We start from the raw sequence: 19,160 nt of genomic DNA, 5'->3' as shown, positions 1-19,160 counted from the left end.
TGAATGTGTTTTGAGTGCTGAGTAAAAGGTCTGCCGAGTCTCCTCTGGTTACCACATCAGCGCAGAAGGTAGTAACTCATCTCGGTGCAGAGGAGGCTTCTCAGGTGTAGCCCCTCAGGTAGAGTTCCCGTCAGTGTAAGACCTGTGGACTAAAGAGACAGGTTACCTGTGGGCCACCCCACTCCCCCCACCCCACCACATTATAAAATGATGATGAAAAAAAATAAAAAAAATAAAATGATGATGGAGGAGTAGGAGGCCGGGGACATTCCCACTCAGGAAGGGATGGGCGCAGAAGGAGGTGCTGGGGTCGGTGATCTGTCGAAACCCTGATTCCCACCCGTCTTCCCAGCTCCAAGGTCAGAAAACGCTTGTTTTTCAGGACTCAGTTCTCTTCCCTCTGGGCCCTGGTTCAGAGTCAGCCTCCCTGCCTGTGTGGACCTCTGAGCAGCTTTCTCAGTGTCCCCGGCCTGATTCCTTCTGTGAAGGTTGGGGTCCAGAGACCTCATTTCTTCTCGTGCTGTCTCTGTCCCTTTCAATCCCAGCTAGTACAGTTCCTTTAAGAGTTGGGGGGCGGGGAGCACTTTTACATACAGTGTTTATAATCAATGCTTAGATAAAAGCCATCCCTGCGTCTCTTTCTGGGACAGATTCTTCCCTACCCAGGGCTGCCTGGGAGGCTGCTGGGAAATGACACTTAAAAATGTAAAAGCCTCCTCTTTAACTGAGTGTACAAAGAGCAGTCCTAAGACTCTCAAAGCCCCATAGGGTACTCAGCTCATTCCGAGGTCTTTGCAAAGGGCAGACAGCTGCACCCTTAAGATTTGACCTTTGTCCTCAAGAGTCTTGTGACTCCTTTGCTGAGAAGGTCTGAGGGTGAGAAAGTTTTATTTTTGAATCCGGTCGGTCCTGCCACCTTTGTATTTCCTCTAAATTTGTCTCAGAAACGTAATAGTGCTCTCTCTAGTTTCTGTCTTCTTGTATTTTGTCACAGGCAGTTAGAAGTTGGCTGTCCCTTTCCACATTCTGCCCGGACACCCCCAGCTAAGTCTGTGAGCTCTTCGGGGACTCTTTCTGTTTTCCGTGTTACCTGGGGTGACAGGGTTACCAAATCTCTGGCACCACCTAACAAGGGTCCTCTTTTCTTCAACTTCCAGTAACATTTTCCTCCCTGTTAGTGTTCAGCTCGTCACAGACAGTTTCTTTAAGGCCCTTCTAGCTTTGCCCACCACTTGGCCCTAAAGCCACAGCCCCCTGTTTTAGGGTTACTGGTACAGCAGCACCCATGGCCAGTGCACATTCTGTCCTGGTTGTCTGTTCTATCGCAGCCTAGAAAACCATCCTGAAACTGAGTAGCTTAAAACTGCTGATTAAAACTTCTCTTTCATGGTTCCAAGTGTTAGGCTCATTGGGGTGGTTCTTGCATTAGGTCCCTTATGTTGTTGCAGGAAGGGGAACCCCTTCCAGAGCCCAAGAGTGGGCTCTTGGCTAACGCTTGGAAATGAATTGTCCAAGAAGACACATGTGCTGACAAAGCAGGAGACTTTATTGGGAAGGGGCGCCCGGGCAGAGAGCAGTAGGGTAAGTGAACCCAGGAGGACTGCTGTCTACGTGGCTCGAAGTCTCGGGTTCCATGGTGATGGGGTTAGTTTCAGGTTGTCTCTGGCCAATCATCTTGCTTGGCCCATATTTGGTGGCTCAGGGTCCTTCCTGGTGGCATGCGCATCTCTCAGCTAAGATGGATTCCAACACGAGGGTTTCTGGGAGGTTGGCAGGACATATTATGGGCTGACGTCTCCTCCCTTCTCCTTTCAGCCCCTCCTGAATTCTCCCCGTTAGTTTTCAGTGGCAGCACGATGTTCTTTATCAGGACCTCCTGCTGTGAGACAACACAGGCAGGCGCTTATCATAGTGCCTGGCCAAGGCGGGCGGTTTCGGTCAACGGTTCCCTAACAATATTATTGTATTCGGAGGGAGGCTACTGATTGAAATATAAGTTACATTCATTAAAGTGGACAAATCTGAAGCATTTCACATGTGCACATCTACCAGCCACACTCAAATCAAGACCAAGAACCTTCCATCTTGTCGTGTGTCCTCTTGGGTCTCTTCCCGGATGGTACCTGCCTCCCCTTCCCTCCCCTGAGATCATCTCTATGCTGATTTTGGTTACCATAGATAAATTGCCCCTGGTTTTAAACTTCATAACATGGAATCGTAGTATTCACTATTGTGTTTCTGGCTTCTTTTGTTCAACTTAATGTGTGAGATTCATCCAAGTTGTGTGTATTTTGATTTATCCCATCTTATTACTATAGTACAATCTGTTTGTTTATTCTCCTGTAGACGCACATGTAGGTTGTTTCCAGTTTGGGGCTATTACATATGAAGCTACTGTGAACATTCTTGATCATGTCTTTGGTGCTCCCAAGAACCCACTTCTCTTGGGTATTTACTTGGGAATAGAATTGCTAGGTCCTGGGGAAGTAATGACAAACTTTTAAAGAAAATGCTGACCAGTTTTTATGTAGTTGAACCACTTACTACTCCTTCTAGGATTATATGACTATGTAATTCTTCTACACTGTTAAAAACAAAATTCAACCAAGTAAATTTGAAGAACTAATTGGCTTTATTCAGAAATTCAAGAATCAGCAGCAGTAGGAGGGGTTGTACGAAATGGAGGGTTTTTATAGGTAGAAGGAAGGGAGGGGGCGAGAAGGTGTTAGCAAATGAAAAGAAAGGATTATTTTAGGCAGGCTGTCTTCTACTGGGGGAGGAACAGCAGGGTCTTTCTCAGGTAGTTACCTCACCAGTGCTGATCAGGACATTTCAGATGGGCTGTTGTAAAGGTCACATCTCTGTGGGGGTGGGGTTGAAACTGTCTTGGTTTTCTGTCCTGGGGGTAAGTGACCCCATTTGAGGCTTGTTATTTCTTTTTTAACACTTGGTATAATGGCACTATTTTGCATATCCCTGATGGATAGTGATGTTGAGAATCTTTTCATATGCTTATTAGCCACTTGGATGTTCTCTTTTGTGAAGCTCCTGTTTAAATATTTTGCCCATTTAAAAGTTTGGGTTGTCTTTTTATTATTGATTTGTAGGAATTTTTTTCTATATTCTGAATCTGAGTCCTTAGTTAAATATATGTAATAAATATATTCTTTCAGTCTGTGGCTTCTTGATTTATTTTTTAATGAAGTCTTTGGACCAACACTTTTCATATTTAATGAAGTCCAGTTTATTACTTTTTCTTTTCTCCTTAGTGTTTTTCACATCCTGTTTAAGAAATCTTTGGCCGACTTCAGAGTCATGAAGCTATTTTTCTTTGTTCTGTTTAAAAACTTGTTTGCTTTCACTCTTAAGGCTATGATTTACCTTGGATTCATTTTGAGGTTCTGTGCTTATCCAGTAACTTCAGTACCGTTTATTACTATAGCAGAATCTTTGTCCCAAGCCAAATCATCGCATATATATTTTTTCCGGGTATTTATTCCGTTCTTCTGATCCCTTTGTTGTCTGGCCTTGCGTCAGTACCACACCGCTTTGATTACTGTAACTGTATTTTAAGTCTTGGTGTCAGTAGTTTAAGTTCATTAATTTTATTATTTTTGTTCAGGATTATTTTGGCTATTCTTTGCATTTCCATATAACTTTTACAAGAAGCTTGTCAATTTCCTAAAAAAGGAAAAAAACACTGCTGAGATTTTGATTGGAATTACATTCAATCTATAGATTAATTTGCAGATAATGACAACAATATTGAGTTTAACAATCCATATGTAAATCTTGTCAATTCATTTAGATCTTTATTTTCCCTCAGCAATATTTTGTTACTGCTACTTTAGAGGTCTTAACACATCTTTCATCAGATTTATCCCTAGATATTTGATTTTGTTAATGGAAACAGCAGAAAAAACACAAAAAATGCTCAACATCATTAGTCTTAAAAGAAATGAAATTTTCAATGGAAACCCTAAAATATAGAAGACAGGAGCAATACCTTAAAAATGTGAAACCAAGAAATCTATATCCAGCCAGAGTAGTCTTGCTTCTGGGATTCTCCCTTAAAGTTTCAGCTTTCCCAGATCTGCTGAGGCTGTTGCTCATCTGCTTTCCAGATTCATAAGTATATAGCTGTCATCTCCTCTCCTTTTTCTCTTTGCCTTGTAGATTTATGCTTTTATTAAAACTCTGGTATTTTAGTGTGATTTTGGAAAGGATCTGTTTAAGTGGAATCACTTTAGTGTTTATAATGAAAAATTACTTAAGAGAATTTCTCTATGCACTGATATTTAGGTGCTATTTCCAGTGGCCAAATCACAGGTGCAGGTGGAGATTCAGTACCTTCTACGGTATGAAGTTATTACTTCAGGGATGAAATATGCTTTTTATCTTCAGAATAAGCCTTCAGGATTTCTTCAGATCATACTGAGCTATAGACTGGTCAGTCATCATGACTTTGCTCTTTCTCAGACTTGATTTTCTTTACTCTTTAGAGAAAGAAATTGATGATATGGATTCAGATATATTTTTCCTCAACTTTTTCTTTCGAAAAGTTCAAATCTACAGAAAAGTTAAAGAGCAGTGCAGTGAGCATACATGTGTCCTTCATCTAGATTCATCAGTTGTTAAGTTTGCCAACAAAACAAAGTCCTAACATGATTGTGTCCAGAGTGGGTTAAAAAAAAATCTATCAATTACTATCTCCTGAGCTTAGCTTTAAAAGTAACCTCTAGTAAAAAGAAACCAAAACACAAAAACCCCTTTAATTTCTGGGACCTTGTTTTTTGTTTTAAATTTATTTATTTATTTATTTGATTTTGAACTGTGTTGGATTTTCATTGTTGCACACGGGCTTTTTCTAGTTGTGGCGAGCGAGGGCTACTCTTTGTTGCGGTGCGCAGGCTTCTCATTGCGGTGGCTTGTCTTGTTGCAGAGCACGGGCTCTAGGCGCGTGGGTTTCAGTAGTTGTGGCACACAGGCTCAGTAGTTGTGGTGCACAGGCTTAGTTGCTCCGTGGCATGTGGGATCTTCCCGGACCAGGGCTCAAACTCGTGTCCCCTACATTGGCAGGCAGATTCTTAACCACTGCGCCACCAGGGAAGTAGCTGGGACATTGTTTAATCTGAGTATATGGAGCCATCTGACTTACCACTAAATAATTTCTGCCATTCATAGTGACCTATAATTTTGTTGAAATTTTCCTATTTGGTAAAAACAAAGGTTAAGTAAAGAAGCTTAATGGATAGCTGAGACCCAGGCTCTTCACAACTGGACTGAAAAGATGCTCAGCTGAAGAGCGACAAATAATATATCCCTGTCAGTGATGCAAAACTGTTCTTTGTAGTAATTTTGAAATAGTATGTTTTATATTTTTTTAATTGTATAAAAATATATTTTTACTTAGCTAAAATATGGTGATCTAGGTTTGTGCCAGATGCCCATTAAATGATTAACAAATGTTGAAACTCTAAGAAACACTGAACAAAGATCATCAGATTGATGAAGAAAAAGAAAGCAAAGTTAAAGTAAAAGAAGAACTCTGCTTGAAAACAAGACTCTCTTTTCCTGACCCCAGTGATGGAATGAGGGAAGCTGTTAATTGATAGGGAGGGAGCAAAGCCAGCTCCTGACTCAGTAGATAACAACCACTTAAAATATTACAAATTCAAATTCCCAGCTTTAGTTCTATTTAAAACTAAATGGGTCAAAACTGTAAATAACATGGCACTCAGAGGCATATTGAGTTATAAAATTATTCTACCTCTTAAGTAATAGAAAATAAACTCCTGGGCTTCTCTGGTGGCGCAGTGGTTGAGAGTCCGCCTGCCGATGCAGGGACACGGGTTCGTGCCCCGGTCGGGGAGGATCCCACATGCCGCGGGGCGGCTGGGCCCGTGAGCCATGGCCGCTGAGCCTGCGCATCCAGAGCCAGTGCTCCGCAACGGGAGAGGCCACAACAGTGAGAGGCCCGCGTACCACAAAAAAAAAAAACAAAAAAAAAAACTTCTGCTGTTTATCTGGAATGTACAAGGATTTGGGAGTTTGTAGTTACAAAAAGTTTATATATATAGTATTTCAATTACTAATTCTCAAAGAATTAAAATACTATACACTATATACTATTATACTATAAAATAAATATACTTAATGTGAAAATTATACTGAGCATACATTAATCTTTCTTTCATGATCCATAAATTACCACCCTTAAAGCCAAGGGCATATTAACCATGAATTAATGTAAGACATAATCCTGAATTTAAAAATCTGTGTTCATAGAGTTATTTGCCTGGAATTGTGACCTGTCCCAGCAGATTTTAACTTTGCGTGTGCATCTCTTTTAGGAGGAGTACCACCAACGCAGCTTCATGGAGGTGCTCTCCCCCAACGTGTACAGCAGTAAGCTCTGGGAAACCTCTGGACACTGGCAGCATTACAGTGACAACATGTTCACCTTTGACATTGACAAGGACACTTTTGCCCTTAAGCCCATGAATTGTCCGGGGCACTGGTGAGTATTAAAAGTGAAGCAGATCTGTGCCTATAAACGCATAGCAGACTTCCTCACAATTAGTCTTTAATATTATTTTGCTTTTTGGAACTAAGTGATTCCTTTAATCTGAAGACTGGTGGTTAGAAATCATCTTTACCAAGTTATTTCATTCTGGAGAATAAATTTACTTTTTAAAATATGTTTGCTCTTTGACAGGTGTGGGATGGTAGCTGGAAACCATTTAGTATTTTGTGCTTCTCAGAGGATAATGTTACATATCAACTTTATAAATTATTGTAATATTTCTCTTCCTAATAGTAATACACTTCAAATATACATATTTGCAGAACATCTAGTTCTTACATACTATTTGGGTTGATTGTAACAAGAACAGTGAGGTCAAAATAAATGACTGGATTTCATTGATTCTAAGATGGCTTTACCCCTGAAATTGGGACACATCTTATAATTGGTATCTTAACATTATACCATAATTTAATTAATGGTTATTTTCTTTCTTAGTGATGTATAAAATAGTGGTACATCTTATAATCAAGGTTGTCTTAGAGTCTGTGAAAGAATGTAATTATCATAAAGTTGCATGGTATGCAAATACAACCTTGTAAGAGTAGCAGATTTTACAACTGGAAGTGAACAGATACAATTCTCCACAAAAAAATATCCCAACTATTGTAGCTTTGTATCATCAACTACATAGTTTCAGGTAAATTTACTTTAGAAGGTAACTACTTAAAACAAACCTCTGAACATTGAAGAAAGCTCTTTGCCCTTTTCAGTAAAGAATGAAAGAAGTTCAACTTTATGATGACAGCATGTAAAAAATATATATTTATCTTTAATTTTCTAAAAACTTGTATGTAAATATTCTATAACCTCGTTTTAAAAACAGAAGGTGGGGCTTCCCTGGTGGCGCAGTGGTTGAGAGTCCGCCTGCCGATGCAGGGGACGCAGGTTCGTGCCCCAGTCCGGGAAGATCCCACATGCCGCAGAGCGGCTAGGCCTGTGAGCCATGGCCGCTGAGCCTGCGCGTCTGGAGCCTGTGCTCTGCAACGGGAGAGGCCACAACAGTGAGAGGCCTGCGTACCGCAAAAAGATAAATAAATAAATAAAAAATAAAAACAGAAGATGGAGGCTAACCTTGTGCTTTGCATTCTCTAAAACACCTGTATTAACAACTTCTTAACTCAGTTTCCCATTGGGTACCAGTTGAAGCTGTGATTTCAATAGAATTAGAAGAAAGCTGAACACAAGTAGAGAATGTAATTTTGTATTTTCATGTCTCAGAACAAGGAAGAGCAGGACCACAGTGGCCTAGTGGTGATGGGATTTGGGAGCCAGGGGTGCTTCCTGCAGAAGAGAGGCCTTTCATTCAACAGAGAACATTAGCCGAGTGTTTCCAGTGCTGGGAGCTGGAAATGCAGAGGTGATTCAGACGCAATCCATTTCCCCCCGGAGCTCATGAGCAGATTGGGGAAGGAACAGATATATAGACAGTCAGTTATAAAAATAGCAAGACCAGTGTCAAAACTGTGGCAATTCCAGCTGTTCTTGGAGGCTGAGGCAAGCCTGACTAGCCCTTCTGGGGGAGTGTCCAGGGCTGCTTCACTTAAGAAGTAGCCTTTGAAATGGATTGTAAACGGTAAGTGGATATTCCCTGGGTGAATGAGAGTAGGGAACAGCATTCTGGAGAAGATAAGAGGGTTCTTTCTCAGAGTGTGCAGTGATGTAAGTTCAAGGTTCACTAATTCATGGGAGAAGAATTTTTGTAAAATTGGTGATCTAAGAACCAGAATAAGGTGTTTACAAATCCTGAGGCATTTAACTGTACCTTATTAACATCTAGATCATTACATAATCTTTTCCATGCTAAGGAAAAGCTGCATGCCATTGTTTCTTTTCTAGTCTGATGTTTGCCCATCGTCCACGATCTTGGAGGGAAATGCCTATTAGATTTGCTGACTTCGGAGCTCTTCACAGGAATGAGCCGTCAGGAACTTTGCATGGCTTGACCCACGTCAGGCGCTTCCAGCAGGATGACGCTCACATCTTCTGCACTGTGGAGCAGGTAAACGGGGACACAGGGGAGGCGTGGTCAGCACAGGTCCGGTGTGCTACCTTGGACAGATCGCTGAGTCTTTCAGGGTCGCTGTGAAATGTGTTGTTCAGTCTAGTCTCTGAGGGCCCATCAGCTCCAACGTTTTGTGATTCTCTAATTTGGGTCATAGATCAGTAATCTCATGACATGAAAAAGTTTTTTTCAAACATGATTTATTTTATTATAAAGGAACATGATTCTCTGAAAATTCGAAGTTCTGTTTGATGCTATTTAAAAATTTTTAACAATCAGTCACTGATAGAAATCAAAAGTAAAGACAGTTTTATTATTATACATTGGAACATAAATCACATTGTTGTTTATCTATTTTATCTATCTGTAAAGTAGTGTGTGTCTGTAAGTCCTAAACTCCTAATTTATTCTCCCCCTTCCCTTTCCCCTTTGGTAACCATAAGTTATTTTCTATGTCTGTGAGTCTGTTTCTGTTTCGTAAGTAAGTTCATTGTATCATTTTTTAGATTCCACATAGAAATGATATCATGATTTTTGTCTTTCTCTATCTGACTTACTTCACTTAGTATGATAAACTCTAGGTTCATCCATGTTGCTGCAAATAGCAATACTTCCTTCTCTTTTATAGCTGGGTACTATTCTATTTTGTGTGTGTGTGTGTGTGTATGTGTGTGTGTGTATGTATATATATATAAATACACACACCACATCTTCTTTATCCATTCATCTGTCCATGGATACATATGTTGCTTACATGCCTTGGCTGTTGTAAATAGTGCTGCTGTGAACATTGAGGTGCATGTATCTTTTTAAATTAGAGTTTTCATCTTTTCTGGATATTTGTCCAGGAGTGGGATTGCTGAATCATATGGCAACTCTATTTTTAGCTTTTTAAGGAAGCTTCATACTGTTCTCCATAGTGACTGCACCAGTTTACATTCCTGCCAATGGTTTAGGAGGCTTCCATTTTCTCCACACCCTCTCTAGCACTTATTATTTTGTTGACTTCTTGATGATGGCCATTCTGACTGGTGTGAGGTGATACCTCATTGTAGTTTTGATTTTCATTTCTCTAATAATTAGTGATGTTGAGCATCTTTTCATGTGCCTGCTGGCCATCTGTATGTCTTCTTTGGAGAAATGTCTATTTAGGTCTTCTGCCATTTTTTGATTGGGTTGTTTGTTTTTCTTGACATGAAATTTATTATTATTTTTTTAAGTTTCCTCCAATTTTATTAACTTAAGTACATTAAGTGGACTGTTTTAAGGGGGTTGGTGGAATTTTGGATGTGTTTGTTTTTCAGTATTGCCTAGAAGTTAGTGTTTACTTTTTCAGGTTTTCATGTTAATTCAAATTAAAATTGTCATGCAAAGGACCACTATCAAATGGTTTGACCTAATAGACAGTTATAGAACCCTCCAATCAATAACAGCAGAGTACACATTCTTTGAAAGTGCACACAGAACATTTACCAAGGTAGACCATATTCTGGGCCATAAAATGAGTCTCAGTAAATTTAAAGGGATTCAATTCGTACCAAAAATGTTCTCTGGCCACAATGAAATTGAAGTAGAAATCAATAACAGAAAGCTATCTGGAAAATCTCCAAATATTTGGAAGGTGAATCATACACTTCTAAATAACCCATGTGTCAAATAAGAAATCAAAGGGAAATTAGAAAATATCGTCCAGTTAACCCTTGAACAACACAACAATATAAATAAAAACCAAAGGCTGGTTCTCCTAGAAGATCAATAAAATTCATAAACTTTTAGTTTACTAAACTAAACCTTTAGTTTAGTTGTTGGAGAGAAAAGAGAAGATACTAATTAAAAACATTAGGACTGGGGACTTCCCTGGTGGTCCAGTGGTTAGGATTCTGCACTCTCACTGCATGGGGCCCGGGTTTGATCCCTGGTCGGGGAACTAAGATCCCACAAGCTGCATGGCCCAGCCGAAAAAAAGGAAAAAAAAAGAAAAACAAATATTAGGACTGATAGAAGTGACATTACTACAGACCCTATAGATATTAAAAGGGTAATAAGGCAATATTATGAACAAGCTTATGCCAGTAAATTTGACAAATTAGATGAAATGGACAAATTCTTTGAAAAACACAAACTACCAAACTTTACTCAAGGAGAAATAGATAATCTGAGTAGCCCTGTGTTTATTAAAGAAATTGAATTGATAGTTAACAACATTTCCACAAAGAAAACTCCAGGCCCAGAAGGAATCACTAGTGAATTCTACCAAACACTTAAAGAAGAAATCATACCAATTCTACTCATCCCTGCCAGGCATTAACAGGGATCTCCCTGCTCCCACCCCGTAATGTCAATGGAGACTAAGTGGGAGGCTTTACTTCCACCCTCACCTGGCAGTCACAAGGTGCCTCTTCCACTTCCTGCTTGAGTGGAGAGACAAAACTTCTACCACCACTCCATGGTAATGAGGCTGTGCACCCTGGAGGTTGCTAAAGGCCACATGAGGAGCAGTGCCAAGATACCCCTGCCTCTCCCAGCTGAGGTGTTATCAGAGGAAACCTACTAAGGTGCAGAACTCCTACTTACCCAGCAGTAATGAGGAGCCTCTGCCTCCCTTGTGGTCCCCAGTGGGAAACCCAGACATCTGCTCCTACTTTGCAATAACCAGGCAGTACTGCTCCCTCCCTGTTGGAGCAGAGTCAGTGGAAGCCAGCTAAAATGAAGAGTTTAAATAAAATCCAAAGTCTTATAACATAATATCCAAAATATCTAGATTTCAGAAATCAAAAATCAATCATCACATTAAGAACAAGGAAAATCTCAACTTGAATGACAAAGGGCAGTGTAGGAGCATTGATGTGGACATGGCAGGGATATTAGAATTATCTGATGAGGATCTTAAAGAAACCATCATAAAAATGCTTTAACAAGCAATTACAAGCACATTTAAAAAAAATGAAAGAATAGTCTCAGGAAATAGAAGATATAAAGAAGAACCAAATGGAAATTTTAGAACTGAAAAATGTAATAACCAAAATATTCAGTGGATGGATTCCTGAGCAGAATGGAGGAGACAGAGAAAAGAATCAGTGAACTTGAAAACACCAGTAGAAATGACACTATGTGAAAAACAGAAAAGAGACTGAAAGAAAAATGAACAGAACCTCAGAGACCAGTGGGACTATAACAGAATGCCTAATATTTATGTCACCAACGTTCTGGAATAGTTCTGGAAATAGTTCTGGAAATGTAGGGTGGAGGTGAAAAAGTACTCAAAGAGGTAATGGCTGAAAACTGGCCAAATTTGGCAAAAAACATAAGCTTACAGATTCAAGTAGCTGAGAAAGTCCACACAGGATAAACCCAAAGAAATTCACACCAAGACACATTATAGCCAAACTTCTGAAAACTAAAGAAAAAGAAAAAAATTTGAAAGCAGTGAGAAAGAAATGATACCTTACCATTAAGGAAAAAAATATTTTTTTAAAAAAACAACAGTTTTCTTATCAAAAACAAAACAAAACAGAGGCCAGAAGGAAGCGGCACAGCATTTTCCAAATGCTGAAATAACTGTTAACCCAAAATTCTATATCCAGAAAAAATGTCTTTATGGAATGAAGGTGAAATCAAGACCTTAGACCTACCTTAGAAGAATGGCTATAAGAATTTCTCTGAAGAGAAAGGAAATGATAAAAGGAAGAGTCTTGGAACATTAGGAAGAAAGAAAGAACAACTGTAAAAGTAAAACATGGTTAAATACAATAAATATTCCTTTTCCTTTTCCTTTCTCTCAGAGTTTTCAGAGTTGTGAAAAACTCACAGTTTTCTGAGTTGTGTTTGACGGTTGAAGCAAAAATTATATCACCACTGGGGAAACCTGAGTAAATGGTACAACGGTCTTATTTCTTACAAATGCATGTGAATCTCAAAAAGTTAAACTTTAAAAAATGGGCAAAAAGATTTGACCATTCAAATGGTCGAAGATACATATCTAAGGAGATACACAGATGGCAAAGAAGGACATGAATAAGGGGTGCAAGGTGATCAGTCACTAAGGAGATGAAGATTGAAACCATGAGGAGTTGCCTCTACACCAACTAGAATGGTTCAGACGTAAAAGGCTGACTCTGACACGTGTTGGGAGTGTGGAAGGGATGGACTTCTCACTCACTGGTTGTGGAAATGGAAGACGGCACAGTCACTTTAGAAACCAGTTTGGCAGTTTCTTAAAAAGTGAAGCAGAGACTTCCCTGGTGGTGCAGTGGTTAAGACTCCACGCTTCCAAAGCAGGGGGCACGGGTTCGATCCCTGGTCAGGGAACTGTATCCCACATCCACGCCGCAACTAAAGATCCCGCACACCCCAACGAAGATCACACATGCAGCAACGAAGATCCTGTGCGCTGCAACTAAGACCCAGCACAGCCAAATAAGTAAATAAATAATTTTTTTCTTTAAAGCACAAACCTACCATATGTCCCAGCCATCTTACTACTCCTTTTCCTTTTCCAAGAGAAAAAGAAAGTACATGTCCATACAAAGACTTGTCCACACGTGTTCATAGCAACTTTATTTGAAATAGCCAAAATATAGAAACAGCCCAATAACAGGTGAGTGTATAAAGGAACAGTGGTATATCCATACAGTGGAAAACCACTCAGCAAGAAAAAAGAATGACCTATTGATGCACACAACAGTATGAATGAATCTTGAAATAATTCTACTGAGTGGAAAAAGGAAGACAGAAAAAAGAGCAAGGGCTGCATGATTCCACTGATGAAAATCCCAAAACCTAATCCCTGGTGACATGCAGATCCTTACTTGTCCCCTCTCTCTACGTCTCTGTTTTTGCTGCCCCATCTCGTCTGCATTTAGATGTGCTTGTCTTTCTCCCTGTTAAGGATGCTGTCTCTCAGCCTCCCAGCCCGGGCCCTGCTTTTCTCACCCTGCGCTCTCTGGCATCGGTCCCTCTCCTAACCTCTGCTGCGTCTCAGCTGTCCCCCGTGAGATCCAAGCCCTGCAGGGGCTGGGGGATGTGTCTGCTTGGCCATCACAAACACCCTCTCATTGGCCAGGCCCAGCGTCGGCCCCTCTTCTGCCTTTCACACCACGTCCTCCTCCTCTCAGCGATGCACCAGCACCCTCTCCATGGCCCAGGCCAGGAACCCAGGTGTCCTTTGGTTTTCACTTCTCATGTCTAGTTTATCACAAGCCCTCTTCTTAAATATATTATTCTTGAATAAGTTCATTCATTCCTGAATTCCCAGCATCCAGCACAGTGCTGACGATGTAGGCAATTACTGTCTGTTAGTGAACGAAAGGACAGGTATCCTGCAAACGCATCTGATTCCCTGCATTCCAGCCACTTCTGTTTCAAGCTGCCATCCTCTTGCTCCTGAAGGATCCCAACAGCTTCCTAATGGGCTGCTCTTCTCGTCTTCCCAGTCTTTTTCCCGTACTTCAAACAATCACATTGAACTGTGTTAGTCCCCTGCTGAAACCTCCACTGGTTCTCCATTGCTCTCAGGCTAAAAAGTGCAGACATTACCCTGGCTTTGAAAGCACTGCATTTTCTCTGGCCCCGGCCTGCCTCTATCCTGACTGTCTGCCATGCTCCCTCTGTGCCGTCTGTCCCGTCATGTGCAGCTTCCCACAGCTGTCCTGCACTGGCCCACTCCTCCATCCTGTGGGTCTTCACCCTCAGTGTTTCCTCTGCTCCGGGAGCTCCTGCCCTGCCTCCATGGAGAACGCTTAACCTCTCCTCTGGCTGCAGCTTGGCCATCACTTCCTCTGGACCTCCGCCCTTCCTCCTGTGTGGCATTGTGCACGGAGAGGTACCCTCCCCTGGGTCTTTGCCCAGCCCTGCGCTGGACCATGGGGGCCTCCAGCAGCCTGTGTGCATTGGCACCTGGCGGGCGTCCCGTGAATATTCGAGTGAGGAAAAGACAACAACCCAAACAGTGCTACTGACTATAGTAAAAGCACGCTTTATTTCTATCTGACAAGAAGAATGTTTTTTAATACCATAAATAGGTTTAAATTTGGTGTTATTTAAGGTTTTTCATTTGCTCTGATTTCAGATTGAAGAAGAAATAAAAGGGTGTTTGCAGTTTTTGCAATCCGTTTACTCAACATTTGGCTTCTCCTTTCAATTAAATTTGTCAACAAGACCTGAAAACTTTCTAGGGGAGGTTGAGATATGGGATGAAGCTGAAAAGGTAGGGAGAAACAAAGTGTTACCCTTCATTTTTGTGAATATGGAAAATACCTTGCATGAGGATGCGATGCTTTGCAATGGAAACTTAAAATTGGAAGTTCTGGGATAAACGTGCCCATTGTAGAATTTTGTTAATCCAGTTTTCTTCAAAACAATGCTAAGAGCAGTACCTTACATTTGCTTCACACCTTAGTTTATATCAGGTTTCCATTTATACTCTTTTCAGTGCTGGTCACTAATAACCAATTTCATAAGCTTTTAAAGAAGTTCTCTGGCTCCTTCTTCAGCAGCTCTTGTTTGGCCTCTGCCACTGGAACTGATGTACGTCCTTCAGCTCCTTGGAGCTGGATTAACCTCAAACCTCTGTTGGGGGCTTCCCTGGTGGCGCAGTGTTTAAGAACCCGCCTGCCAGTGCAGGGGACATGCGTTCGAGCCCTGGTCCAGGAAGATCCCACATGCCTTGGAGCAACTAAGCCCATGCACCACAACTACTGAAGCCCACACACCTAGAGCCCATGAGCCACAACTACTGAAGCCCGTGTGTCTAGAGCCCGTGCTCCACAACAAGAGAAGCCACCACAATTAGAAGCCCACGCACCGCAATGAAGAGTAGCCCCTGCTCACCACAGCTAGAGAAAGCCCGTGTGCAGCAATGAAGACCCAATGAAACAAAAAATAAATAAATAAATAAATAAATAATTTTTTAAAAAAAACGTCTCTTGGGTCCCACTTTCCCAGAGTTGCAGTGAGTCATTAGATCCTTAAGAACATTACAGCCCCTCCCACATAAGCACAAGCAAACTGATGTGTCCGAAACCCAGCACGTCCCACAGTCTAGACCCTAGTGCTCTTGGGAGCCAGAGACCTGGCATGCGTGGGGCAGGACAGACAGCAGGGAGAAGAGGTGCCGGGCAGTGTCCCCGGGCCAGTCCTGGGAGCAGCAGTTCCAGCACTGCCCAGACGTCCCCTCTCCCCAGACCTCGTGTCAACTGGAAGCTTTCTTGGCCTCGGCCCCTCCCATCAGGCCTTCCTATCCCGGTGTCCCCAGGGAGAGGACAGAGCAGTGGACGCAGTGACCTCTGCTGTATGCTCTTCCCCCAAACCTGGCCTTTCTTTTGCTTTTAATTCCCTGGGAGTCCCTACAATTGCTGTTACCTGCTGTAGCAGGGCCTTGTTTTGTCTGAGAACATGGTTTCACAGTCTCTTCTCCCTTCAGAAACAAAGTCGGGGGAGGGCAGCTCCAGCTTGTGAAGTGCATCTGTGCAGGTGGCCTTCCCAGCCCTGAGCACAAGGGAAGCCTCTGCAGGAGGGTTGGGTCCCTGAGGGACCCCCTGGGGTCTGGCCAGGAGCAGCTCCTGACCTGCTCTGATTGAGGCCCTGGAGGAGGCTTTCTGGGTGATGCTGGCCTGGCCCAGGACACCACCACTGCTTTCCTTCCCTGTCGGGCGCTTCACTCCCAAATGTCACCCCCCTCACGGCTCCAGTGCGCTGGGGTGATGACAGGAGTCTGGCTGCTGTTCTGACATTCTTCTGGCCAGGGCCTTAGGGATGCCTGGGTGCTTCCCAGAGAAGCCATTTTCACAGGGAGTGGCCAGAAGACTCAAAGAGCCCTATCACTAATACTCGTGTGCACGCCCCGTCACCGTCAGTGTGGAGCGGCCTCACTGTGTGCTAACTTAGGTGACTTTACGTGGCTTAGTCTGGAGACCAGAGTGGGCCTCACGCTTCCACAGCCTCCGTGTCCCAAGGGGCCCTGCCCACCAGCTGCAGGCACAGAGGTGGGGGAGAAGCAAGAGCAAGTGCAAGGCCTGTCCCCCAGTCTTCTGAGCACAGAGTGCACGAGGAACAAGGCCCCAGCTTTCTTGCCTTTTATGGTGTGGAGGCGCCTCCTGAAAGGAGCTAGAGAGAGTAGGGCAGAGGGAGCCTGCACGGCGGAAGTGCCCAAAGTACCCCTCTATCACTTACCTGGAATTCAGTGGAACAGTTTAGTAAGTTATCTTTTTTCTCCCCCAATTAAAATGTGTATGTTTCTTGAGAGTAAGTACCATCTTAATTTTCTTTACGTAGTCGTTGCTCAGTAGTTTATTGAATATAGAAGAGGTTCAATAAGTATATGGTGATTAAGTGTAAGTAATGTTCTCTTCTTATTAAAAAAATAGCAACTACAGAATAGCTTGATGGAATTTGGGAAACCATGGAAGATGAACCCGGGAGATGGAGCATTTTATGGTCCTAAAGTAAGTAGGCCATATGCTTCAAAAAAAGTAAAATTTAACAGAAAAATAAAACCTGTCTCTAAGCAAACATCATTTAATTTACAGATTGATATAAAAATCAAGGATGCTATTGGCAGATACCATCAGTGTGCTACAATTCAGCTGGACTTCCAACTGCCTGTAAGATTTAATCTTACGTATGTTAGGTGAGTGATTGAATGTGATAAATAATGTAGGACTCATATCTTAATTATTGTCATTTGAGCATTAGCAGTACAGAAACAAGTGTCAGTGAATGTCTGTCTGTGCGCAAGATACTCAGTATGTATTTGTTTACCTGCTTGTAATCTAGTTGGAGGTCAGCTTTAGTTTTCTGGTTAGAGCTATGAACAAACGACATGGAAACATGACCCAAACAGAGAAATCTCCCTGAGGCAGAGGGGGAGACTTCATAAAGGGCTGACCCTGGGTCTGTATCTTAAGGATGGTATTTACCAGGGAAAGCAGAGGAAAAAAGGCAGTTTCATCACTGCAAACCAACAACTCCTTTAAAAATTTTTTTCTTAACTCACAGTAAAGTTGACTTTGTGTGTATATGTGTGTGTGTGTGTACAGTTCTGTAAGTTTTAAACATCGTATAGAGTGGTGTGCCCACCACCACGATTGTGATTCCATCAGGCAAGCAAATTCCTGTGCTGTTCCTTTACAGTCACACTCTCCTCCCACCCCAGCCCTGGGCAGCCTCTGACCTCCTCTCCATCACTTTCCCAGAATTCCACAGAAGTGGGATCATACTGTATATCACCTTTTGAGGGTGGCTCTTCCTGTCAAGGGTGTGCATGGCATCAATGTGACTTGTCAGCAGTGATGTAACCTCCATCACTTGGTTAAAATAAAGTTTGCCAGATTTCCCCACTGCAGTTACTGTTAATTCCCTTTCCATAATCTGTTTTTTGGAATTGAGATTTTCCTGGTGATGAATATGCTGAGTAGGTTTGAATTGCATCCCAGACATTGTTAATATTATATTGTGAGATGCTGGGTCTTGTTTAAATCCTAAGGGGACTGTTGACTTTTTAGCAGTCATTCTGCCAGGGCAGGTTCAGGCTGTAATTTCTAACCCGCCTTCTGTGGTTCCAGCGTCAGCTCAGTTTTCTGAGCCTATACAGTCGACCCTCTGTATCCATATCTGTATCCGTATCTGTGAAGCCCATGGATATGGAGGGCCGACTGGGCTCACTGTACCAGCCATTGTATATAAGGGATATGAGCGTCTGTGGATCTTGGCCTCAGCGAGGCCTTCTGTCCTGTGTGCACCACCCAGGGGCAAAGTCCCACAGTCCAATTCTCAAGCCTTTTATGTGCTGTTAGGGTCGGATCCAAGCATGTGCAATGAGAGGTGAGGCCAGCGAGCTCATACACCCCTTTATGGGGCAGCTCTTCTGCGCCCCCTGCTCTCTGTATTTTCCTGACACTTTTTGGTTCCCTGAAGTCCCTTTCTGTAGTCCTGTGGCCAGAACGCTGGGCTTTAGCTTCCCTGCTCCGCATGCTGTTTCCAGGGCTATCTGTTTCAGAGACCAGGCATCAGGAGGCCAGCCAGAGAGAGAGAGCACAGGGATTCACGTACGCTTGGGATCACAGCTGTTCGGGTTGGAGAGAAGGATCCCCTTCCTTGGAGTTTTAGGTGCCTGTTTAGTCTCTGTGCCACTGTGAGAATGCTGGGGGCTGGAGGAAGAGAGGAGAAAAAAGAAACAGAAGAAAACTCCAGGACGTCCCCCACCCCCACTTTTTCTGAAACTTAGCAGTTATTTTCTGGCTCTTGGCCAGAAAGTGAGGATTTCTCTTGAAGCTTTTCCTGTCTGCACCTGGTATGTATTCTTGCTTGTGGGCTGTCTCTGAGTCCAGGCCACACAACTGGAAGACAAAATTACAAAAAACTAAGTGCAGTTTGGTGGCACTTCAGATTCTGGTCTTCTTCGTCAATCCCCCGGCACCAGTCACTCCTCCCAGCCCTCGGATGGCTGTTCTTCATGTTCTCTCCAGGGTCCACGTCTGCGTTCAGAGAGAGAGTCAGGTGTGGCATGCTTACTTCATTCTGCCTGGAAGCAGCTTCTTTTTAAAGACCCTTCCACTGACTTGAATTAGACAA

At 42.5% G+C, this 19,160-nt stretch overlaps 1 protein-coding gene across 1 annotated transcript in view; it reads left to right on the top strand.

Annotated features, from left to right (window-relative positions):
- Positions 1–19,160, top strand: part of TARS3 (threonyl-tRNA synthetase 3) — a 52,774-nt gene that overhangs the window by 22,508 nt on the left and 11,106 nt on the right. The window contains exons 11-15 of the mRNA XM_060005296.1: positions 6,354–6,520; positions 8,426–8,588; positions 14,659–14,796; positions 16,955–17,032; positions 17,117–17,217. Of these exons, the coding sequence (XP_059861279.1) occupies positions 6,354–6,520; positions 8,426–8,588; positions 14,659–14,796; positions 16,955–17,032; positions 17,117–17,217 (647 nt within the window). The remainder of the gene's footprint in view (positions 1–6,353; positions 6,521–8,425; positions 8,589–14,658; positions 14,797–16,954; positions 17,033–17,116; positions 17,218–19,160) is intronic.

This window comes from Delphinus delphis, chromosome 2 (genome assembly GCF_949987515.2).
Source record: "Delphinus delphis chromosome 2, mDelDel1.2, whole genome shotgun sequence".
Classification (NCBI taxonomy): Eukaryota; Metazoa; Chordata; class Mammalia; order Artiodactyla; family Delphinidae; genus Delphinus; species Delphinus delphis.
This window is presented reverse-complemented; position numbering and strand designations above follow the sequence as displayed.